The sequence below is a fragment of the Microtus oregoni genome, unplaced genomic scaffold, assembly GCF_018167655.1.
Source record: "Microtus oregoni isolate MIOR12 unplaced genomic scaffold, Mior012 000091F_ref0000469, whole genome shotgun sequence".
Taxonomy (NCBI): Eukaryota; Metazoa; Chordata; class Mammalia; order Rodentia; family Cricetidae; genus Microtus; species Microtus oregoni.
In genome coordinates this window covers 3949838-3975960 of record NW_024544600.1, presented here as the reverse complement: position 1 = coordinate 3975960, position 26123 = coordinate 3949838, and the positions used below count along the sequence as shown (strand labels likewise).

Sequence of the window (26123 nt, the reverse complement as noted above, 5' to 3'; positions counted from 1 at the left end):
AAAGAAAGAATTTTTTCTTTTAAATTTTATTGTTTTATATGTATGAGTGTTTTGCCTGCCTGGATGACTATGTACCATGTGTGTGCCTGGTGCCCATGGAGGCCAGAAGAAGGTGTTGGATCCTCTAGAACTAGAATTGCAACTGGTTGTGACCCGCCCTGTGGGTGTTGGGAATTGAACCCAGATCTTCTGGAAGAGCAGCCAGTGCTCTTAACTTCTTTGGGTTTTTTGTTTGTTTGTTTTTTCTTCGAGACAGAGTTTCTCTGTACCTTTGGAGCCTCTCCTGGAACTAGCTCTTACAGACCAGGCTGGCCTCAAACTCACAGAAATCCTCCTGCCTCTGCCTCCCAAGTGCTGGGATTAAAGGCATGCGCCCCTACCACCCGGTTCAGTGCTCTTAACTTCTGAGCCATCTCTCCAGCCCCCTTTCTGAATTCTGATTCTTCCCATCCTTCTCTCCCAAACAAGGATCCAGAGGTCTATTTCCACTGTCTTGTTCTTTTTCCATGTTACCTCACTGGTTTAGATAAAGTCCCATGAGTTTCTTGATGGCTTCTGCCACTTCTCTCTGGCCGTGGTCCAAGGCAACATAGCTGTGTGATTCTGCTTCAAGAAGTTTACATTAAAATAATAATGATGATAATAATGGAGCCCGGCGCACCTTTAGGCCCACACTCAGACAAGTGGATCCTTGTGGGTCCAGCCTGGTCTATGGAGTGGATTTCAGGTCTAGACAGGTCTAGACAGTCTAGACAGAGAAACCTTGTTTTGGGGTGGAGGATGGGGGAAAGAAAGTAATAATGGAAATAATTGTTGTTGTTGGCTTCTATATCAGTGCTTGTTAAACTATATATTGTGTATGATCGACTTATTTTTTTTATTTTTCTTGGGGTTTTTTGTTTGTTTGCTTTTGAGACAGGGTTTCACTGGGTAGGCCTGGCTGTCCTGGAACTCACTCTGTAGACCAACCTGACTTTGGACTCAGATTCACCTGCTTCTACCTCCCGGGTGTTGGAATTAAAGGTGTGCCACGGCACCTAGCTTTAGAACCTTATTGTCTTAGCTACTGTAGATTTATTGTCAGCCACAGAGATTCTTTTACTTGGTCCCGGGGGCAAACCTGGGCTTGTGTATACTAGGCAGGTGCTTTATCACTGAAGTGTATATAGCCCAGACCCTAGGCGATGAGCTTTTAAACGAATACAACCATTTTATATTAGCTACTTAATCATTTCTATCTGATTATACTGCATGAAATAATTATGAATATATCATTAAATATGCTGTGTTAATTTTTTAATGTTTTGTTTGATCATAATAGTAAGTCATATGCAGGTTAAGCTCGGTTTTCATAGGTTCTTTCTTACATGGCTTCATTTTCTGCTTATGCAGCATCTAAAAATAATTACTGAAAAATCATTGTAATTTACCTGTCATTACCCTTTAAATGACTCTTAAGGGCAGTTGTGAAATTATCTTCATGGCTGTTACTTTTTGGGTGTTCTTTCTACAAAAGAAAATTAACTTAAATTGTTGTTTTTTTTCTTTCTTTCTTTCTAATTTATAGATTTTGTATGCTGAAACTTCTTAACCAGAAGAAAGGGCCTTCACAATGTCCTTTGTGTAAGAGTGAAATAACCAAAAGGTATATAATTTGTGTAATCATGAGAGGTTGGAAGCAACAATGGCATGGAAAAAAAGTAGAAATTCATATGTAGGTAATGTTCTGTAAAACCATTCATCAATAGAAAAATAGACAAGAATGTGTTTGGGGGCGAGAGGCATACCAGTTGGTGGAGGCCTGAGTTAGTTCATATGTCGGTACCACACAAACCAGATGTCTCGCGGCTCAGATGGCTGAGCAGGTAAAGGCGCTGTCGAGCCTGGTGTCCTGAGTTTGGTTCCCAAGACCCGTATGATGGGAGGCGAGGACTGCCTCTTTGCGACTTGTGCTCTGGCCTTCAAACATGAGCTGTGGCATATACACACACTCCTTCCTAATTAATCATTTAGTTAGCTAGTAAATTAATTAGTCAATTGATTACTTTTTTTAAATATAAGAATAAGGGCTGGAAAGTTGACTCAGAGGTTAAGGGTATTTGTAGCTTACAGCTGTCTATAACTCAGGTCCCACGGGGAGTCTTCTGACCTGTGGGCACAGTCATACACATGTTGCACACACATGTAGGCAGACAAGACAGACTTACACACAAAATGATAAAATAAAGGCGGGCGTGGTTTCGCATATCTGGACAGCAGTCCTCAGGAAGTGGGGGTTAGAGGATCTGCCTGTGAAGGTTATCCTTGATTACGTAGTGTGGGGGAAGACCCTGTCTCAAAGAAAAGTGCTGGGGGCTGGAGAGATGGCTCAGAGGTTAAGAGCTCTTCCAAAGGTCCTGAGTTCAATTTCTGGCAACCACATGGTGGCTCACAACCGTCTGTAATGAGGTCTGGTGCCCTCTTCTGGTCTACAGACATACACACAGACAATATTGTATACAAGATAGATAGATAGATAGATAGATAGATAGATAGATAGATAGACAAATTTTTTTAAAGTGCTTAGCGAACAGATTATTTCTAAGATTATTTCCTTGGATGTTCTTGGGACATCTGCCATCACTCAGTCTTAGCAACTTAGTACCTTATTTCCCATCCACATGCTCACTAGCCCCCATCCTGCTTAGCTTCCAACACCAAATGTGATCAGGAGCACTTGGCTGCTATGGCCATAGATAACATATTGTCTTTTCTGACTGTTCTGAATACAGAAGAATCAACAGTCTATCTCAGATGGGGCTGCACTTCCGTGTCTCAAACATTGCTCCTACAGTTAGCTTTATTAGGGCAATGCCTTCATCTCCTTCACTAGTACTGTTGTTTCTCCAATGTTTAATACATAGTGGGCAGATATTTAAAGGGGGAGTTAATTTTGTTCTATGTAAACCTAAATCTGTCTTTGGATTTTGGTGTCTATTTGATGGAAATCTGAGAAGCAGAGCTGGCAGTGAGGGGTTAGGTTGGTTTGGGATATTAAGAATCTGCTCTTGATTTATGTCTACTCTGCATTCCAGGTGGAACTTTGTGGCAGAGTCTCTGTTTGGCCTTGAAATTACTATGGCTAGCCTCAAACTACAGATCCTCTTGGCTCAGTTGAGATTACAGGATGTGCTACTCTGCCTGGTTTTTTTGTTTTGTTTGAAACAGTATCATGTAGCCCAGATTGGCCTTGAGTTAATCCCTCCATCTTTGCCTATCAAGTGCTAGGATCACAGGCATGTACAGCCATGCCTAGTCCAGGATACTAATATTAGGGAGATTTAGGCTTTTGGTGGTCTTGTATGAGTCACCAAAATATTTTAAAAATCAATACAGTCAAATTCCAGCAGGGAGAGCCAGGCAAATTCTCTGAGTTCGAGACCACCCTTGTCTACAGAGTGAGTTCCAGGACAGCCAGGGCTGTTGTTACACAGAGACATCCTTTCTTTAAAAAAAAAAAAAGTATAGTCAAAAAGAGAATGAACACACACAGACACAAAATCAAAGCAAAATAAGTGTGCCCAAAGTTTTTTCTCGTGTCAGTGATTATAATGTGATGTCACTGGTATGTGTGTTTATTTGTACTGATTCTTTGAGTTTGTGCTTCCTGCTATTAGAAAACTTACAATCTATGTGTTTGCATGTCTTTATTTTAGTGTGCTTAAAATTAATCACATATCTCAAAACAATTTCAGAAGCCTGCAAGGAAGTACAAGGTTTAGTCAACTTGTTGAAGAGCTGCTGAAAATCACTGATGCTTTTGAGCTCGATACAGGAATACAGTGTAAGTGTTGCATGCTCAAGGGCTGGCTGGGGAACCTTATTCACATTATTTTATGTGAATAGGTGATGAGACTTTGGTCTGGTTATGTTAAATCTGTGCCTGGAATTATGTTTTATTTATTGCAGGGAGCTTGGGCTGGGGCAGTTGAGTCTGTATTTCTATGGAGCCCAGAGGTCATCTTCAAGTATTGTTCCTCAGGAACAATCCACGTGGCTTTTTGAGACAGGGTTTCCACTGGTACCTGCTTGCCAATTAGGCTGGGATCCCTTGTGTCTGTGTTCCCCGTGCCCAGCTTTTTATATGAGCGCCGGGAATCAAGCTCAAGTCCCCATGTCATGCAGCTACTGAGCGCTCTACCCAGCCTCTTTAATCTCTATTTTTTTTTAAAAATTTAAATTAAAATAATAAAAATTATTTCATGTATATGGGAATTTTGCCTACGTGTGTGCTGGCTAATTTTATGTCAACTTAACACAAGCTAGAGTCATTTGAGAGGAGGGAACCCCGATTGAGAAAATAACTTCATAAGATTGGGCTATAGGCAAGTTTGTTGGGCATTTTCTTACTTGGTGACTGATGTAGGAGGGCCCGGCCCATTGTGAGTAGGTCACCCCTGCGCTGCTGATCCTGAGTTCTGTGAGAGCAGGCTGAGCAAGCCATGATAAGCAAGCCAGTAAGCAGTATTCTCTGTGGCCTCTGTATCAGCTCCTACCTCCAGGTTCCTGTCCTGCCTGAGTTCCTGTCCTTACTGCTTTAGATGATGAATTGTTATATAGAAGTGTAAGCCAAACCTTTTCCTCCCCAGCTTTGGTCATGGTGTTTCACTGCAACAGCAGAAACCCTAACTAAGCCGATGTATGTCAGTGTATCATATATGCGTGCTTGCCGCCTGCAGACTCCAGAAGGAGTTGAATCTTCTGGAATCAGTTACGATGGTTTTGAGCCACCATGTGGATGCTGGGGATCAAACCTGGATCCTCTGGAAGAGCAGCCAGTGCTCTTATAACTACTAAGCCATCTCTCCAGCCCTAATTTTTTTAAGTTACTTTTGTTTGTGTGTGTGTATAGCGGGGTGTGGCTTAGGCCTGCCACAGCATATATGTACAGATCCAGACAGCTTTCGGGAGTTGCTTCTTTTCTTCTACTATGTGGGCGTTAGGGGTTGAGCTGAGACCTTCAGGGTTGTTGCTAACTGCCTTTACTCACTAGCTCTAACTTTAAAATTTTTATTGCTTGAGGTAGTTTGTTTGAGTGCAGACGTGCATTTGCTGGGTCACACATTTGGAAATCAGAGGACAGCTTTAGGATTTTTCTTCCTTCATTTACATGGGTTTAAACCTGAAAATTTCAAGGAGAAAGAACAAATCCACAATTGTCTAATTAAAGCAAACTTTATTTTAACACTGGCCTGGGCAGGTCCGTACCCAGGATTCCCAGAGAATGGCACTGGATTAGGTTAGTCTGCTTATAAAGGTAGAGCCCACAAGGCTATCTGCCTTCTTCCAATGGGGACCAAGCATACATCCTGACATACTTCCTGCCCGAATACCTCCCACCTATGTGTGATCAAGCACATCCTGTGTATTTGGGGCAACCAAAACCTTGTTTTCTGAAGTGAGGACACATGACTTACTATCTTAGGTGAACAACAGCCTCCAGCATTCCAGGAAGGTTTTTGTCCTTGGGCAAGTGAGGCCTACAGGTTAACTTTAGCTCCACGGGTTAGAATCAAACTCAGGGCAGAAGGCTTCATAGCAAGCATTTGGCCCTGCTGAGCCATCCTGCCATCCTGTATTATTTCAAACCATTCCTATCAGCCTTACATTTTATTCTTTATTCCTGAAATGTGTATTTTAATGTCTCTGAAATTGGAGCATTTTATCAGTTGTATGTCATTGCTTAAGTTTCCTTTCTTAGTGGCACAAACAGTAGTGGTGCACCTTACATTGTTACTCCTTAAATAGAGAGAAATATGATAAGTTTGTTAATGGGCAAATTTATTAGTTTTTAAGTGTGTAGGGGCTATAAAAATAACTTGCATAGTCTGTGAATTTCTAAACTGGACTTTAAAAAAATTCTTTAGGGGGCTGGAGAGATGGCTCAAAGGTTAAAAGCAGTGATTGCTCTTCCAGAGGTCATGAGTTCGACTCCCAGCAACCACATATGGTGGCTCACAATCATTTGTAATGAGATCTGGTGCCCTCTTCTGGCCTGCAGGGATACAGGCTCGCAGAACACTATATATAATAAATAAAATTAATTAAAAAAAAGAAACCAGCCGGGCGGTGGTGGCGCACGCCTTTAATCCCAGCACTCGGGAGGCAGAGGGAGGTGGATCTCTGTGAGTTCGAGGCCAGCCTGGTCTACAAGAGCTAGTTCCAGGACAGGAACCAAAAGCTACGGAGAAACCCTGTCTCAAAAAAAGAAACCAAAATTATATAAAAAAATTTAGATAATCAGGAGCGATGGCTCAATAATTAAGAATGCTTAGCTGCTCTTACAGAGGACCTAGATTTAGATTTCATCAATGACAGCAGGTGGCTTACAACTCTGGGGGTCCAGTGCCTGCTGACTTCTACAGGCACCTACACCCACGTGCTACATGTGAACGTATGCATACATACACACATACACATAAAGAGTAAATTAGAAATTAAAGGTAGACAGACATGGTGGCATACACCTTAAATCTTAGTACTCAGGAGGCAGAGGCAGATGGATCTCTGTGAGTTCAAAGCTGTCAAATTCTAGACTAATGAGGGATACACAGAATCTGCCCCAAACATACAATGAAACAATTAAATATATCTATAATGAATTGTTATTTTTTTGTTTGTTTCTCAAGATAGGGTCTTTCTGTAGCCTTGGCTATCCTGGAATTCAGTGACTCTCCTGCTTCTGCCACTCCAGAGCTGGGATCAAAGGTGTGTGCTGCCGCCACCACCAGGCTTGTTTCGTTGTTTGCATTATCCTTACACAGCACAGAGCAAACACAGTATTCTTTTTGGGTATTTAAGGAAGATTATTGTTTTCTTCCAACTAAAACATGGTACTTTATGTTTCAAAGTTGCGAGCAGTTACAGCTTTTCAAAAACGAAAAATTCTTCTGAACCTTTGAATGAGGACACGTCTATAATCCAGAGTGTGGGCTACCGAAACCGAGTCAAAAGAGTTCGGCAGATTGAGTCTGGAAATGACACCTTGGTAAAGCTGTTTTCTGTTTTCTTTTCTGGCATTATTTATTAAGCATTAGCGTTGTGAATTAGTGACTGAGTGGATTTACATGAAAACTTAGTAAAGAGAAATTGCTGGTAAATTAAGTGGCTGGACAAGTGTCCCAATAAGTAAGAATTATGAACTTAGAAGTGCAGGGAACCTCTTGTGATCAAGAGACATCTTATAATCCTTCCCGTTTTATAACTTCAGCACTGATGCTTGTCTGAAACTGAAACAAGAACATTGCTTGTTATATGTGTATCTCTTGTAAGCATTTGAAAATTACTTCAACTTAACGTAATGACTTACTCTGTATGTGACTGGATAACAGAGATTCCAAATATACCTTTACTGTTCATAGGAATACTGGGATTTTATGATTGTCATTAGTCATTTTTAAAATGTTTTTATTTAAACGGTTTAGATTTATTTTATTTATTTCTTGTTTTTTTGAGACAGGGTTTCTCTGTGTAGCCCTGACTGTCCTGAAACTCACTCTGTAGACCTTGAACTCGAATCCTTCTGACTCTGCCTCCAGAGCACTCACTGGGTTTAAAGGCGTGTGTCACCACTGCCTGACTAGATTTATTTTTATCTTTAATTAATGTGTGTGTCTGTGTGGTTTTGTGCATATAAATGCAGGTGCTTTGGGTTCTCTGCAAGAGTACCCTGTGTTCTTAACCACTGAGTCATCTCTATAGTGCCTGACTTATTTTTTTTACATCAGTACATAATATGTTAAAGAACACTAAGACATTTTCATGGGGCTTTCACTTGACTCCCAGCCTTGCTACCTCTGTTTTTCTTTGTAACCTCCCCCCCAGGCATTCCTCTTACCATTTATGTTTTTTTATGTATTTTATGTTGCCAGTCTTCTCAAATATGATTGGAAACACAGACTATCAGCTTTAAATTTTTGTATTAATACTTAGGAAATACTCATGATTATAATTAGTTTTGGAAAAATAAAGGAAATTTTCAAAACATAAAACTTTGGCCTTCTCTACGGTTTAACAGAAAGACAGTCTCAGTGTCCAGCTTTCTAACCTTGGAATTGTGAGATCGACGAAGAAAAATCAGCAGGCACGGCCTCGAAAGAAATCTGTGTACATTGAATTAGGTAAGGGTCTCAGGTTTCATTAAGTTCGAAGTAATTGCTAGGCTGTTTGGGTTAAAATTTTATCAAAAATCTTAATTGTGATTTATATGTGTTGCTCTGAATTTCGGTAAATGAAGTACAATATAATTTTATGGGCTCTATCGTGAATTCTAAATTATGTAAAAGTTAACACTTCACACCTTGTAGAATCTTACTTTATAAAAAGGAATGAAAGAAAAGATGTCTGGTTATAAATGTAAGTAAATTTTGAAAAAATATAAAGTCAAAATAAAAAAGAACATGATTAGTTGCCTTAACATTTAGAGAGATCTAAGAAAACTGTTCAGGCCCTGCACTCAGTCTCCAGTCAGCCAAAAAGAAAGGGGAAAAAAAAGAAATGAGCTCAAAGCTCAGACAGGACTCTAACCATCTTTTCTAGAATTTGTGAGGGTGACTGAGTTTGTCATTCAGCACTTGAGAGACTGAAGCAGGAGAATCATGAGTTTGAGGTCAACCTGGGCTACATGGAGAAGAACCCTATCTAAAAATAAATAAATAATCAAATTGGAAAGAATGGTTCTATTTCGAGTTCCCTGCACCACCATGTATGTAGAAGGAGCTTCCTCCATCACATGTATCTTTATAACATTTATTGGATTTACTGAAATTAACTTGTATGTCTTCTAATCATAATATATCCATCAACAATGCTGTTGCTTTGTACAAATATTCCAGGGGCGTGGTAAGATGACTTTGTTAGTGAAGGCATTTGCCACCAGCTTGATAACCTAAATTCAATTTCTAGAGTCTACATAGTGGAAGGAGAGAACCAACTCCAGTACGTTGCCCTCTGACATCTGCATTACACACACATATGTGTTAATAAAAGTAGTGCAATTCATATCAGTTACTATTTAGGGGCACTGAATCGTATCTTAGGTGCTGTTGTATCTAAGATATTGGTCCAGAGGTAGTTACTAATTTTATGCATGAGAAAATTAAGTAAACAAGGTTAAGAATTTGGAAGTATGGTCAGGCGGTGGTGCACACCTTCAATCCCAGCATTCAAGAGGCAGGCAGATCTTGAGTTCTAGGCCAACCTGGTCTACAGAGTGAGTTCCAGGACAGCCAGGGCTACAGAGAGAAACCCTGTCTCGAAAACCAAACAACAACAAAAAAGAATTTGGATGTAGGAAGTGGGCTTCGGAGTCCATGCTTTCTGTCGCTACTCTGTGTTACCACATATGTTAGAACCTGCCACACAGTGGGCATTATTTATATAGTGTGACATTACTTATACAAAATATGCATTATAAATATTTCTGGATGAACTACGGTATGTTTTGCAAGAAACCTTTTTTTTGATCCTTTTAATTAAAAACCTTGAGTGATTTTGGGGTTTTGTTCTTTGTTTTCTAAGGGTCTGACTCTTCTGAGGAGATAGTTAATAAATCAGATGGCTGCAGGTGAGTCATAAGGAGCCTTTGTCTGTGAAGCTGATATTTTCATCTGTAATTACTATTGAGGGTCCTGGGTTTAGGTCATGGTGTTAGAAGAAAACATAAGGATCATTTAGTTTCGTCCCCTTTATTTCCTGGGAAACCTCTTTTATTTGTTTTAGATAACAGTGGCAGTCAGCACACACTTAATTCTCTGAGTTTCTCAGATATGGTAGTGATTATGACTGGTGAAAGTATGAGAGAATTTATTTATTTATTTAGGGGCAGGATCTGTGCGGCCCTGGCTGTTCTGGAACTCACGGAGCTCTAGCTGCTGCCTCCTGAGTGATTAAAGGCATAAAATAACACACATCGCCCAAAAAGTTTAATTTTATTTATAATCTTCCAGTTTCTTCTTTTAAGATCTGTGATAACTGTTCATTCATTATCCATAAAATATTGGCTACAAATTACTTTTACCTAACCTTAAAATTGGAGGGGGTGGGCTGGAAGTGGGGTTCAGTGGTAGAGATTAAAGAGTTTTTATTTTAACTTTTATGTAGAGCAGGACTTGGTGGCACATACCTTTAATCCCAGAATTCTTTTTTTGTGAGGCAGAGGTAGGTGGATGTCTGTGAGTTCAAGGCCATCCTGGTCTACAGAGAGAGACTGTCTCAAAAAAAATTATGTGTATTTCTTTTCCCTGAACATATATTTGTGTACCACATTTGTGTCTAGTGCCTGAAGAGTCCAAAAGAGTGCATCCTGTTCCCTGGAACTGGAGTTACAGGTGTCTGCGAGCCATCCTGTGGGTGCTAGAGATCGAATCCAGAGCTCTTAACACTGAGCCATTTCTCAGCCAGACGTGGTCACGCATGCCTTTTGTCTCACCACTCAGGAGGCAGAGACTAGCAGATATCTGAGTTCAGGACAGCCAGCAGTACACAGAGAAATCCCGTCTTAAAAAGCCAAAAACAAAACAAACGAAACAAACAAAAAACATTGAACCATATCTCCATTACTCGAGGGTTTGGACCAGCCACTGGAGAGTGTACTCAATCTCAGCTTACAAGGAGCCCCATACCCCTGAAGGAAACTAACTCTCCCTCAGAATCAATGATCTGTCTGTAGCTCCTTAGTTAGGGGTGTGGGCTCAAGAACCCCTCCCCTTTATATGCTAGAATGTTGACAGGCTTGATCTTGTGCAGATGTTGTGCAAACGACCATGGCTGTAACGAGCTCATGAGTGCAGTGGCTCTGTCTTGTCCACTTTCCAACCTCTGGTTCTTAGAATTCCCCAGTGGTCCCTAAGCATACAAGTGTGCTCTTATTTGCATATCCAAAAAGCAGTGTTCTACACTATTCTGATCTTTGTGACTGTTCTCAGTTTTTTTTTTTATTTTTGTTTTTTTTTTTTTTTTTTTTTTTTTTTTTTTGGTTTTTCGAGACAGGGTTTCTCTGTGGCTTTGGAGCCTGTCCTGGAACTAGCTCTGTAGACCAGGCTGGCCTCGAACTCACAGAGATTCACCTACCTCTGCCTCCCGAGTGCTGGGATTAAAGGCGTGCGCCACCACCGCCCGGCTCTGTTCTCAGTTTTTAATCATTCTATTTTTACTGAAAGGCACTTAAAGGAGAGCAGATTCCGAAAGGTGAGTCAGTCTACTCAGCTGCTACGACCCTATCTAGGGGAGCTAAAATATTTGATCTTGCCCATCAGACAGATTTGTGAGCATATGACTAGAATTTCTCATCCGGGCTTCTTTCTTTCCCTCCTTTAGTGTGCAAGACCAGGAATTGTTACAGATCACCCCTCGGGGAGTTGGAGATGAAGCCAGTCTGGAGTCTGCAAGAAAGGGTAATGTCAAGCCTTCCCAACTTGATGACACTAAAGAGAGTAGGTAGATGCAGTTCTGTAATTAAATTAATCTGAAGATCAGGTTCCAAATTTATTTATAATTTATGATTCACAGCATCTTTAACGAATTAAGATTTTTTTGAGCTGCCATTGTGTGACAGCGAATGGCACTATACTGGTGCGATCATAGTATCTCGTGTGTAGCTACAGGCTGCCATTAGACAATTCTGCTCTATAACTCAGAGTAGTCTAACCATCCTTTTGTTTAAACCACCCAAGTGCTGGGATTGTAGTCACATACCACCAGCCCTTGCTGTCCTTTCCTTAGTTGATATATTTCATTTTTGCCACCTGGTTTTTGCTTCTTTTTGTTTTGGCTGATTTAGAAACAAACATACTACAGCTCACGCTGACCTTGAACTATCTACCAGCGTTTTTCCTGCCTTAGCCTGCTCCGTGATGGAATACCACACCCAGCTGTCAGCTAGGTTTTAACTGTAGAGTGCATCAGTCTGCAAACAGAACAGAAAGTTGAGGGCTGTTGATCAAATAATCGCCTTCTTTTTCTTCAGCTTTAGAGAGTAGGAAATGTGATCTAATTTCCATCTTTAGGAAAGTATCAGACTGCATAATGGGGTAGCTTGAAAGAGTGTGAGCTATAGGGGGCTGGAGAGATGGCTCAGTGGTTAAGAGCATTGCCTGCTCTTCCAAAGGTCCTGAGTTCAATTCCTGGCAACCACATGGTGGCTCACAACCATCTGTAATGAGGTCTGGTGCCCTCTTCTGGCCTGCTGACTTACACAGACAGAATATTTATTGTATATATAATAAGTAAATATTTAAAAAAAGAAAGGGTGAGCTACAGATTCAGTATACTCGTAGTTTATGATGTTAGCTTTGCTAAAGCCAGTGGAAGCTGGGTGATGACAGGGCACACCTTTAATATCAGCACTCAGATGCAGAGGCAGGTGAATTCCAGGACAGCCAGGGCTACTCAGAGAAACCTGTCTTGAAAAACCAATAATAATAATAACAACAACAAATATTTTAAAAAGCTAGTGGATTGGGACTGGAGAGATGGCTCAGCAGTTAAGAGAATTTGTTGTTCTTCCATAAGACCTGGGTTTGGTTTCCGACATCCACATGGTAGTTCACAACCATTCCTAACTCCAGTTTCAGGGGATCTGAAACCCTCTTCTGTCTTCTGAGCACCAGACATGCCTGTGCTGCGCATACATGCATGCAAGGAAAACGTTTATACACTTAAAATGTTTTTAATCTAAAATTTAAAAAAGTAGGGTTAATGGATTCATTTCTACTCCAAAGTTGTATTAAGTGTGTATTTTCTCATGATAATTCCATTTTTAAGTACCTTGTTATTTTATATATTTCAGCTGCTTGTGAGGATGTAACAAATACTGAACAGCATCAGTGCAGTGATAAAGATGTGAACCCCATTGAGAATCATGCAACTGAAAGGCATCCAGAAAAATGTCAGAGTGTTTCTGTTTCAAACTTACATGTGGAGCCATGTGGCACAGATATTCATGCCAGCTCATTACAGCATGAGAACAGCAGTTTATTCCTCACTGAAGACAGAATGAATGTAGAAAAGGCTGAATTCTATAATAAAAGAAAACAGTCTGGCTTCACAAGGAGCCAACGGAACAGATGGGCTGAAAGTAAAGAAACATGTGATGATAGGCAGATTCCCAGCGCTGAGAAAAAGGTAGAGCTGAATGCTGATTCCCTCTGTGAGAGGAAAATTTGGAATAATCAGAAAAGTCTGTGCCCTGAGGATTCTAGAGCTACCCAAGATGTTCCTTGGATAGCGCTGAATAGCAGCATTCAGAAGGTGAACGAGTGGTTTTCCAGAGCTGGTGAGATGCTAACTTCTGATGGCACATCTGACAGGAGGCACAGCTTAGACGCTGAGGCGGCTGTGGTGTTAGAAGCTTCACATGACGAAGATGGACACTCCAGTTCTTCAAAGGAAAAGGACTCAGTGGCCTCTGATCCCCACAGAGCTTTCAAGTGTAAAAGTGAAAGAGACTTCTCCAGACCAGTAGAGAATAATATCCAAGACAAAATATTCAGGAAAACCTATCAGAGAAAGGGAAGCCACCCTCACTTGAACCATGTACCTGAAATTATAGGCACATTTACAGAACCACAGATAACACAAGAGCACCCCTTCACAAATAAATTAAAACGTAAAAGGAGGACTACGTGCCTTAATCCTGAGGATTTTATCAAGAAAGTAGATTTAACAGTTACTCAAAAGACTCCTGAAAATATAATTCAGGGAGCCGACCAAACAGAGCCAGATGGCCAAATGATGGGCATTACCAGTAATGGTCAAGAGAACGAAGCAAAAGGTAATAATCTTCATACAGAGAAAAATGCTAATCCAGTAAAATCACTGGGAAGAGAGTCTGTTTTCACAACTAAAGCCAAACCTATAAGCCACAGTATAAGCGATTTGGAGCTAGAATTAAATGCCCACAGTTCGAAAGCACCTAAGAACAGGCTGAGAAGGAAGTCTTCCTCCAGATGTGTTCTGGCACTTGAGCCAGTCTATAGGAATCCAAGTCCACCTGCTTGTGCTGAGTTTCAAATTGATAGTTTTAGCAGCAGTGAAGAAACAAAGAAAAACAATTCTACCCTTAGGCATATTAGAAAGGCTCAACTCCTGGAGGACACAGAACCTGCAGCAGATGCCAAGAAGAATAATGATCCAAATGAACAAATAAAGAAGAGAAGGGCCAGTGATGCTTACTCAGAACAGCAATTAACAAACATAGCTCAAGGACCTGTCAATCCTAACCCTCAGGGAAAAGAAGTAGGGAAACCTGAGACAAGCCAAGTGTCTGACGGTACCAAAGACCTGAAGGAGCTAGTGCTGGGGGGAGGGCAAGGTTTGCCCACTGAGAGATCTGCCGAGAGTAGCAGTGTTTCACTAGTCCCTGACACTGATTATGACACTCAGAGCAGTGTGTCGTTATTAGAAGCCAACACTGCTGGATATGCAAAAACAGGATCCAGTCTGCGTGTGCCTCAGTTTGTAGCAAGTGAAAACCTCAAGGAACCGGTCCATGGTTCCGAAGATGCCAGAAGTGGCACAGTGTGCTTCAAGTATCCACCAAGACACAAAAGTAGCCACACTGAGGGGACAGCAGAAACAGAAGAGAGTGAACTTGACACTCAGTATTTACAGAATACATTTCAGGTTTCAAAGCGCCAGTCATTTGCGTTATTTTCAAACCCAGGAGATCCCCAAAAGGAGTATGTAACAGCTCGTGCTTCCTCTGTGTCCTTAAGGGAAGTGAGTCCAAAAGTGACTTCTGAAAGTGAACAAAACAAAGAAAAGCAGGGACACAAAGAGTCTGAAACCGGCCGTGTACAGGCAGGGACTGCCACAGTAGGTTTACCTCTGCTTCATCATGAAGGTAAGCCAGGCATTGATCCAGCCTGTGCTGGAGTGTCCAGGCTTTGTCCCTCATCTCAGTACAGAAGCCATGAAAATGATCTCAGCACTTCAGGTAACCCTGGAATTCCACAAAACTCCCATCTTAAGCAGTCAGTCTCTCCCATCACATCCTCCTTAAAAACTGACCATCAGAAAACCCTGTCAGAGAAACATTTTGAGAAAGATCCATTGTCGACTGAAAAGGGAATGGGAAATGAGACTGTTATTCAAAGTACAGCGCACACAATTAGCCGGAACAGAAAAGACGCTTGTCAAGATGCCGACTCGGGCAGTATTAATGAAGTATCTTCCAGCGGTGAAAACTCCCAAGGACAACGAGGTAGAAACAGAGGGACTGAGTCAAATACTGTGCTCCCATTAGGTCTTATGCATCCTGGAGTCTGTAAACCAAGTTTTCCTGTGGGTGATTATAAATATCTTGAAATAAAAAAACAGGAAGGTGAGGCTGTTGGTGCAGACTTCTCTCCATGTCTGTTCTCAGATAAGCCCGAACAACCCATGGGGAGTGGTCATATTTTTCAAGTTTGTTCGGAGACACCTGATGACCTGCTGGATGATGTTGAAATACAGGGAAATACTAGCTTCGGTGACGTTGACGTAATGGAGAAGTCCGCTGTTTTTAACGGGAGTGTCCAGAGAAGAGAGTTCAGTAGGAGCCCCAGCCCTTTAAACCACGCCTCACTGGCTCGGACTCTCCGCAGGGGGCCTAGGAGGTTAGAGTCCTCAGAAGAGAGCGAGTGTTCCGAGGAGGAAGACCTCCCCTGCTTCCAGCACTTACTTGGCAGAGTAAGCAATACACCTGAGCTTACCAGAACCAGACCTGGCAGTGTTGTGACCCAGCATCTGTCAGAGAAAGCAGCGGGGACCCAGGCAACATTGAAGCGTGGCATCAGCGACTACAGTAACGATAATGAGGTGATCCTGGTAGAGGCATCTCAGGAGCATCACCTTAGTGAGGACGCCAAGTGGTCTGGCAGCTTGTTCTCTTCCCAGCACACTGTGGTCCAGGACTCAGCTGCCAATGCAGCCTCCCAGGATCCCTTGTCTAATCCTCCTTCCAAACAAACGCATCGCCAGTCCGAGGAGGAGGAGGATTTCCGAAGTGACAAGGAACTGATTTCAGATGACGAGGACATGGGAACGTGCCTAGACGATGATGACCAAGAAGAGGATATTATAATCCCAGATTCAGGTAGTTTTGTTTGCACCAGTCTATGGAAGTGAGCTAAATGTTCACATCTCTTTGGGATACATGAGTTTCCAAGTACAGTTACATTGACTGCTGCTTAAACTTGAAAGATCATCTTCCTATAGTTCTTTTCTTTAAAAGTCAAAAGTCTTTCCTGGGCCTGTAGAGACAGGGGTATTTAAGAATAGACACTCTTGGGGGGTGGGGCCCTGGAGAGATGACTCAGATGTTAAAGAGTACTGGTTTTTCTTTCCAGAGGACCCAAGTTCAGTTCCCAGCAGCCACATGGCAGCTCACAGTTGTCTGTCACTTCCATTCCAGAGGATCCAGTACCCTCATATAGACATATATGCAGGCAAAACACCAATGCACATACAATAAACATAAATGAAGGGGGAAATTATAGATTCTCTCTTGCAATAAACCTAAGTTTGGTTCCCAGCATTCATGTCAGGTGACTCATAACCTGTAACTCCAGCTCTAGTGGGGAATCTAATGCTTCTGGCTTCCACAGGTACCTGCTATGTTCATATATAAGTAACCCACACAGACACACAACATATACAAAGTTAAAAATCATAAAAATAAAATCTTTTTAAAATGCCTTCATGCAGCCAGAATGTCTGATAGGATGAACTTGAATGACCTAATTGCTTCTGATTTTTATTGCGGAATATTTTCCAATTTGTTTGTGGTTTTTTAAGACATGATTTCTCTATGTAGCCTTGGATGGCCTGGATCAGAGATCTGCCTGCCTTTGCCTCCCAAAATCCACGAATAAAAGCACTCATCACCACACCCAGCCTGTTGTAGGAGTTCTGAAAGAAAATCCAGCGCCCCAGGTTTAGTCCTTTAGGTAACCTGAAAGTGTAGCGAGTGCTGTGAGAAGGAAAGGGGCAGGTAGCGCAGGGCACAGAGGTCATGGTTGCTCTTCCATCTGAGGCTCATGTTCTTGTCAGTAGGTGAAGCGGCATCTGGATACGAGAGTGAGACGAACCTCTCTGAAGACTGCTCGCAGAGTGATATTTTAACCACACAGGTAAAAGCATTCGTAAGTTGGTGATGTCCTCTGTACATGGTGGAATGAATCCTACATTCTTAGACCTGCTAATGTCAGCTCTGGATTCATGGCCTAACATCTGTTCGTGAAGTACCCTGGTGGAATATCTTTTATAGCTTTGATACCATCTGACTCACTGTAGAACACTGAATGCTAACTTTAAAGATTTCCCCCCTACCCCAAGACAGGATTTCTATTTGTAGCCCTGACTGTCCTAGAACTCTATGGACCACACTGTCCTTGAACTCACAAAGATCCCCTGCCTCTGCCTTCCAAGTGCTGGGATTAAAGGCATGTGCCACCATTGCCCGGATAAATAAGCCAGTTCTTAAAACCTACTTACCCCATAACAGAGTTATATTCAAGCAATATTGTATCAAAAAGGATATATTTATTCTCAACCAATTTGAAACTTACAGGACTGTCTTTCACTGTGCTGTGGATATTTCTTGTTATTTTCGTCTTTTGTAGTCTAGTTACTTGTTGATGATAATACGTCATCTCCTCCTCATTAGAAAAGAGCCTCCATGATATTCATTCCTCAACCTGGTATGGACTGGTGACATTTGTGTGGGGTAGCAGCTTTATTAAATCTTCATCATTTGGTTGTGTGAATGCTTTTGTACCTTAGGCAGTACAGTCTCTTGGAAAGAACATTATTTATATTTCTCACAGCCAGACCTAGCTCCTGTCACCTAGTTTTCATATAGTAAAAGCAACACCAAAATTTTCTAAGCTTATATCCCAGCCTTAGATTCATCAGGGTCTCTCATTCGTTACTAGCTGGGCAGCTTCTTGAGGTTCCCTCTGTATTCCTGCACGGGATCTAATGCAGAATACCTATTAGTTCTAGCATGAGTACCGCTCAGAGTTCTCTGTACCTGACGGTATGGTTTTAGTTGATTTGCTTATCTTCCTTAAATTGTAATTGGCTCATTCTTTTTCCTTTTTACTAACATTTATTTGTTTGTATGTGTGTGGGTGTGTCTGCCACCAGGGAAAATATGGAGGTCAGGTGACATCTTCTGGAAGCAGGTTCTGGTAATCAAATCAGGCCCACATGTGTGGTGGCAAGTGCTTTTATGTTCTGAGCCAACTCACTGGTCCAGTACGTACATGTAAAATGGAGTAAAATGGAGTTATTTGGAACCTTTTGAATCATCCTGTTGTAGCTTTTGTTTCTCTCCTAAAGTGTAAATGTGCTTTAGCTGCTAGCATGTAATTTTTCTTCTTTTCCTAAAAAGTACTAAATTAAATGAAACTGAGAATTCATAGTACTCCTAAAGACATTTTTGTTGTCTTCAAAAACTCAGAAAATGAGCCAGATATGGTAACACACCCCATTAGTCCCAGCACTCCAGAAGCAGAGGCAAGTGGAATCTCTGAGTTCCAAAATCAAAGAACCCATGCAATAATGTTCTATACATTTATATTGTGATTTACCTTTTATTGTATCGTTAAAAGTTGTCTGTGACTTTTTCATTTCATTTTATTAATTGTGTGGGAATTGTGTAGAAGACAGTGTCTCACTTTGTTATACAGGCTGATTTGAACTTGAGATCTTTCTGCCTCTGTATCCTGAATGCTGGAGTAACGAGTTCACCATCACATCTGACATCTTCTTAGTTACCTGGATAGCTTTCTGTTGTGTGAGTGCATGATGATAGATTTGCCCCTTTGCTGCCTATCAAGGGTTCTGGGCAAAATGGCACCATTGCTATTAGTCACAGCGCTCTAGTAGACATCCTGATTGCTAGATATTATCACATCTCTGATTTTGATGTATGACACATAGTGTTATGCTTTTCGTTAGAGGGAATGCGCCAGCCTGTGCTTCTTCTAGTTTCTGTAGTATTTGGAGTACCCACTTTCCTGTACCTTTGCCAGCGCTAGGTGGTGTCCAGCATTTAAGTCTTTTAACTCTAGGCATTGCTGTGAGCTTAACAAATGGAGAGGACTTGGCTCCTAGAGACATTTTCCGGGCAGAGTGAATCCTAGGCCTGAAGCCTGTGGGAGTTGGGAAGAAACCGTTGAGACAACTGTCCATTTTGTGCCTTTTTTATCCCCCAAATTCTCTACTTTTGCAAGATTGCCATAGTGAATGATTGAAAGACTTAGGAGGTCTTCTGTGTTCAATTCCTCTGATCCTTTCTGGATTTAGATTGTGGGCTCTGTCAGTATGTCTGTCACCTAATTCTGTCCCTTGGCTGTTTGTTTTTTAGGTTCCAGGTTTTTATCCCATCTGTCTTAGCCATACTGTATTGTATTTGACATTCAATACACCACTGTGTTGTTTCTTGTACCTTTGATCTTATTCCCAGAAATATGTTTGTTTGTTCAGGATTCATTTTTTTATAGTTTTTTTTATCAAGTAACTATTCAAAACAGGTAACTTTAATCTGGACTGGCACAGAGGAGCAAAATGATTGAACTGGGGTCTTTGCCCTCTGTTTATATAGAACTGAGGAGTCACAGATGATAGATAATGCCTAATTTGACATCATTAATGTACGTTTTTGATGCTTATTGTATGCGTATGTATGCATATTCCACAGCAGGCAGGCGAAGATGCAAGATTTGTCTCCTCCCACCATACAGGTCCCAGGGATGGAACTCAAGTCATTGAGTTGAACAATCTTGCCAGCCCCCACCCCCCACCCCCCGCCGCCTTTTGTTACCCCAAAGACTAATTCATCCATTCATTCATTTCTGCAGTAACTATTTGCTAAGAACTTACTCTCTCCTAGGCAGTGGGGTCAGGCGTGGCGTTGCACAGTTGTACACCCATAGCCGGAGGCTCATAGGCCTATCTTAAAAACAAACAAAATAAACAACGGACGATTCCTCCCATCAAGAGAGTTGTGTGTTCCCCTGAGTATACCGATGCATTGGCAGCACGAGCCAAGTCACGAGGCAAACTGTTTACCTGATAGACAGTCTTCTAAACTGGGCTTTGAAAGAGTCAGCAACTGAGGCAAAGACCCAGAAGCCTTGAATGATTAAGGATGGCTGACTACTCCCTCGGTCTCTAGAAAACAGGAAATGCTGAGGATAATAGCAGATAAGATCAAGGTGTGAGAGGAGTTTTGGACGGCTTGTTTAGGAATTTGAACTTTGTCCTGAGGACAGTAAAGTTCTTAATGTCCAAAAATACTAACTTATTACCTGAGCCGTATTATGCCACTTAAGTCCCTTTTGGAAAAAGGAGACTTGATAAACGTGCCTTTTAGGGAACTTGGGCCGAATCACAACTGTTAAAGTGTGAGGATATGAGGATAGAACTGAAAGAGAGCTCTTTTTTTTTTTTTTCTTTTTTGGTTTTTTGAGACAGGGTTTCTCTGTAGCTTTGGTACCAGTCCTAGAACCAGAGAAGAGAGCTCTTTTAATAGCTATTTCAGAATTCGAATCAAGCAGACTTGGTCACCTGTCTGACTGTGCTTCCTCATGCAGTTGAGCAATTGCCTATAGTAGAATTTGTCTAAGTTATGTTTTCTTCCTGTGGGAAAACCCAAAAGAAAGTCACTGCCCCGGTGCTCCAGTTGCTGCTTCTTCTGATCTTCTGGTGTGTTTAATGGCCATTTGGAGGTTAGATGGGGGAGTGGGTGCGGACTAGTCAACCTTTAAAGCATTGGTCTGCCATCTGTGATGTCAGTACTCATGGGTACCACGTGGTGGCATACACATCACTGCAGATGTTGACAGCAGTACAGTCTCAGTAGCAGTGGGAACCTTGTGAAGCTGCAGATACAATTTGGGTGGTCGTGAAATCCTCTTGAGAACTGTGAATTTTGTGTAGATTAGGAAAGTGGCTTATTTTTAATGAAGAGCAAAGACATTTTCAAGGGTCAGAAGAAAGGGACAGAAGGTGACACAGATTCTGTCTCCCTTCCTAAGCTGAAAAACAGCATCATTCTTTTTAGAAGTCGTGAAGAAACATGTATTTTAGAAATTTCCTTATATGCCTCTTTTCTTTGCTTGTCAAATACCTTAGACTTGCTAAATTGTTTGTGACAGGGTCTCACTGTGTAGCCCTGGCTAGCCTGAAACTCCTTGAATAGACCAGGCTGTTGGGAGGGGCTGGGAGAGGTGGCCACACCCGACAAGAAAAAAATAGTAACTGTTGTTACAAGCTTTCTAGGATGTCATAGGAGATGATTCAACACTTTGTCCATTTAAAAACAAACAAAATGTATTTGGAGCTGAGCACAGCATCATGCACCTCTACTCTCAGCTACAAGTCTTTTAAAAGTAAAATATTAAACAAATCAGGAGCTGGAGAGATGACTCAGCAGTTATGAACACTTGCTGCTCTTACAAAAGTCCCGTATGATGGCTCACAACTCCTCTCCTAGTGGGTACAGTGCCTTCCTGTGACCTCCGAGAGTTCCAGGTATACATATGCAGGCCAAATATCTGTATACATAATTTTTATTTGTTTGTTTTTGTTTTGAGACAGAGTTTCTCTGTGTGGCCGTGGCTATCCTAGAAATCACTCTGTAGATAAGGCTGGCCTCAAACTCACAGAGATCCTCCTGTCTCTGCCTCCCAAGTACTGGGATTAAAGGCATGTGCCACCACCACCCGGCACAATATCAAATCTTTGAAGCATAGCTTATGTAATATGTTAACAGTCTTGCAAATTTTAAGCCTAAAGTACTGTTACTGTTTTTTGTTTCGTTTTCTGTTTTATTTCATCTTTAAAAGAAAATACTGAGCTACAATGAAGTAAGTCTATTTGGGAGAGTTGGAGGATGCACCCTCCTCCAGTATTTTGAAATAATTTCAAGGTCATTAACCACATGAGTCTAGTTGGATTAAGAGGTATTCAGTCAGAACCTATAACTCCATACTGGGTGATTTCAATTCTTGTGCTGAAATTAATTGGTGTGACAGTTTTACTTTATTTTATGGTATCTCTCTTTTTTTTTTTTTTTTTGGTTTTTCGAGACAGGGTTTCTCTTGGCTTTGGAGCCTGTCCTGGAACTCGCTCTGTAGACCAGACTGGTCTCGAACTCACAGAGATCCACCTGCCTCTGCCTCCCGAGTGCTGGGATTAAAGGCGTGCGCCACCACTGCCCAGCATGGTATCTCTTTTTTAAAGTCTGTGACTCTTGGTGTTCTTTGGTTTTACAGCAGAGGGCTACCATGACGGATAACCTGATAAAGCTGCAACAGGAAATGGCCCACCTGGAAGCTGTGCTAGAGCAGCAAGGGAACCAACCTTCTGACTACTCCCCATCCCTCATAGCTGACCCTCTTGCTCCCGAAGACCCGCCAAATCCAGAACAAAACATGTCAGGAACAGGTTTGTGACACCGAACAAATGCCAGTACCACAAGCAAAAATTTTCCCTTCCGTAGCCGTTTCCTTCAGAAGGTGAGGATGAGATTGTGCGGTCTTTGCTCAGCACATACTTTCTGAGCGCCTCCGTGAGTGATTGGGAGACTTGTTTCTAGCTTTTCTCACAAGTGACGTTCCCTTCAAAGGGACCCAAGATTCATTCATGTCTACAGGGAGATGCCATGGAGACCCCGTGGGAAATAGAAACAGTTCTTGTCCTTAGTTGTTGTTGGTAGTGCATAACCTGTAATTTCAGAAAGCCATGAAAAGGAACCATTGAGATATACTCCTTATAGTGCTAGATCACAAAGCAAAGACCTATTTCATGTGTTTTCTCGTTTCTAGGAAGAGATCTCTTCTTTCAGGAGCTGCACCTTGAGTTTTCAGTTGGAGAGCAGGCTTTGCTGGAGCGTGTTTATCATCCCAGCACTTGGGGTGTGGCGAGAGGGGCCAGGCATGAGGAAGTTTTCATTTAGAGAATCTGTGTGTCCGGTAGGACACCCACAGGAGGAGTTGGTGCTTAGGAACCCTCCAGAGTTTTAGCTTCCCACCTGACTTGGTGCCAAGTTCCTCCTCCAGCACTTCCTCCATGGTCCTCTGGGGGCCTTTGACTTCCTAGGCCCTCGTCTGTTCATTATTCAGTATAGTGACCTTGTTTTCCACTTTGTGCCTTGTAATATTTTTATGTTCAGATAGAAGCAGTCACTCATGCAAGGGAAGCTGGGAACTCTGTTGCTATGGCACTGCTTCAAAATGTATTTCCTTAAATACTTTCTTTGTAACTGCATCTTCATTTAGTTCATCACCAGATAATGAAGCCCAGAGTCCCGTCCCCAATACAGTTATCTTTGGGGTACTGTCACTGTCTTATTGTGAAAATAGACGAGGCTTTCAGTTCTGAAGCACAAGATAAGAATTGTTACTGTCTAGCTGTCAGTATCTGCCTAACCCTACTGCCTCTTATTTGGCATACATGTTAGTTTGTTTCTCTCCCCTCCCCTACTGAATATCGGTAGATAGAATGTTTCTTTGTGAAAAGAATAAAAATGTTTCTTTGTGGCTCCTTTCTAAAACGCTTCACTGTCGGTGCCAACTCTAGTTTTGAGCCTTTCTCTCCTTAGGCTGAAACATTAAGAAAAAATTGATTTCTTTTTCCTTTTAAAGATATTTAGTCAGGGCCTAGTAGTATGCACTTTTAATCACAGCACTCAGAGAGGCAGATGCAGCAGGGTCTCTGAGTTCAAGCCCAGCCTGGTCTACAGAGCAACTTTAGGATCCAGGACAGAACTACACAGATACTTTTAATATAGACTCAAGCACAAGCACGAGGGGTAAGCAGGCTACGAAGAGGTACAGTGATAATATGGAGGATTCCCAGAGCCTCCCTGCACCAGTTCAGTTTGTTTCTGATGTTTCCTTAATGTTAGCTGTAATCATTTGTTTATTTGGTGAATGTGCTGTGTGTGTATAGTGGATGTGCATGTATGTGTGCGGGTGTGCACACATGGGTGTCCTCTTCTTTGAGGTAGGGTCTTTCCCTGCATTTGTAGTTTGCATTCTTTTTGGCTAGGCTGGCAGCCAGCAAAGCCCAGCAAACCTTGTGTCTTTGCACCCCAACCCTTACCACCAGCACTGGGGTAACAGGTACACATGTGACTACACCGAGCATGTAACATAGGTATCGATGGTCACACAGCAAGCACTTTTTTTTTTTTTTTTTTTTTTTTTTTTTTTTTTTTTTTTTGGTTTTTCGAGACAGGGTTTCTCTGTGGTTTTGGAGCCTGTCCTGGAACTAGCTCTTGTAGACCAGGCTGGTCTCGAACTCACAGAGATCCGCCTGCCTCTGCCTCCCAAGTGCTGGGATTAAAGGCGTGCGCCACCACCGCCCGGCAGCAAGCACTCTTAACACTCCAGCCAGGCCTTGTTGACAGAGGTTTCTGTCCCGCCCTGTCCTGCAGCCATTCATTCCCAAAGAAACACACAGAGGCCTGCATTAATTATAAACTGATTGGCCTATTAGCTCAGGCTTTCTTATTAACTCTTATAACTTACATTAACCCATAATTCTTGTCTGTAGACCACTCAGCTTGGTACCTTGTATCAGTGAGGTATTCTCATCTTGCTTCCTCTCTGTCTGGGTCAGGACTGCAGGCTCAGCGTTTTATTAATACAATACAATATAAGTGACAGGGCACAAGACCACAGCAAATCCTCCTCTCTTTTTTGAGACAGGTCTCATATATCTCATGCTGATCTCAAACCCACTGTGTAGCTAAATAAGCTTGAGCTGCTGAACCACTTGCCACGACTAACCAAGTGTTCAAATTATGTATGGGTGAGCAATACCATGCTTGTTTTATGCAGTGCTGGGACTCGAACACAGGGATTCATGAATGCTAGGTATGCACTCTTCCAAGTTACATCCCTAGACCATTGTCATTCTTTTCTCAAAGCTGAAAAACCAACATTGATACATTACTTTTAGCTAGTGACTATTTAAATTTATATATTAATTTTTTTAAGTTATACTTATGGTATATTGTCTGCACCATGTGCACACCTTGGAACTGGAGTTGAAGATAGTTGTTAGCTGCCATGTGCGTGCTGGGAATTGAACGTGGGCCTTCTAGAAGAGCAGCTATTACTCCTAAATTCTGAGCCATCTCTCTAGCCCCTAAGTTTATTTTATTTTTAAGATTTAGTATTCGTTTATCCTTCTTCATTTTCATTGTATGTTTGCATGTGTGTGAGCACACATGTACATTGGTATGTGGAGGCCAGAGGTCGGTGTCAAAGTCTCCACTGCTCTACACTTCACTCATTTGAAGCAGGGCCTCTCAGTCAACCCCAGAACTTGCGGTTACGGCAAGTCTCCCTAGACAGCTTGCTCTGAGGATCCTTTGTCTGTGCCTTCCTAGGCTGGAATTACATGTGACTGTCGGGCCCAAACAGCATTTATGTGAATTTTGGGGATCCAAACTTTGGTTCTCCAATGTACATAGCAAGCGCTTTAATCCCCTAGCCTTCTCCCCAGCCTGTGATGGAGGATTCTTAAGGGTGATAAAAGCTTCTTCCCTGGGCTCTTAAAATCAGTGTCCTGCTCCTCTGCATAGATCTTCCTATTTGTCTAAGGTTTATTCCACAGCCTGCCTAATATTTGTGAACAAATTTATACATATTTATTATAAATTATCTTTCTCTGTAGATTTGTTTTTTTCAAAACAGACGTGCACACGCACGTGCGCGCGCACACACACACACACACTGTTCCCTGTCATTCAGAAAGCAAACAGCATATGTAAGATCATGACCCATTATGATAGAAGTGATTTTCAGATACATCCAAGCTTTTCTAGCTGGCAGTATGTTTATTTCTAGAAACACTTGTTCAGTTATTCTAGGATCCTTCCCTGGGAATTCTGAATGAGTTGGTATTAGCTGAGATAAATGGCTTATGTTCCCTGTTTGTGTGTGTTAGGGGGAGGGGTAGTTTTGTTTTCTTAGCAGGTTTTTGCCTGACTGACCTGGAGTAACTCACTCTGTGTCTTCCTGCCTCTGACACCAAGCCTGATTACCTGCCTCTCCCAAAGGTTGGTGTTAAAAGTGGTTGGT

At 41.9% G+C, this 26123-nt stretch overlaps 1 protein-coding gene across 5 annotated transcripts in view; it reads left to right on the top strand.

Moving 5' to 3' along the window:
• Positions 1–26123, top strand: part of Brca1 (BRCA1 DNA repair associated) — a 71098-nt gene that overhangs the window by 15447 nt on the left and 29528 nt on the right. For 2 of the 5 annotated variants that reach the window (XM_041644032.1, XM_041644030.1), the window contains exons 5-13: positions 1568–1645; positions 3735–3823; positions 6891–7027; positions 8057–8159; positions 9559–9604; positions 11356–11432; positions 12827–16114; positions 17071–17150; positions 22305–22476. In XM_041644032.1, coding sequence (XP_041499966.1) covers positions 1568–1645; positions 3735–3823; positions 6891–7027; positions 8057–8159; positions 9559–9604; positions 11356–11432; positions 12827–16114; positions 17071–17150; positions 22305–22476 — 4070 coding nt within the window. Of the gene's footprint in view, positions 1–1567; positions 1646–3734; positions 3824–6890; positions 7028–8056; positions 8160–9558; positions 9605–11355; positions 11472–12826; positions 16115–17070; positions 17151–22304; positions 22477–26123 lie in introns of all 5 variants that reach the window. The other 3 variants (XM_041644029.1, XM_041644027.1, XM_041644028.1) reach the window with 2 other exon arrangements.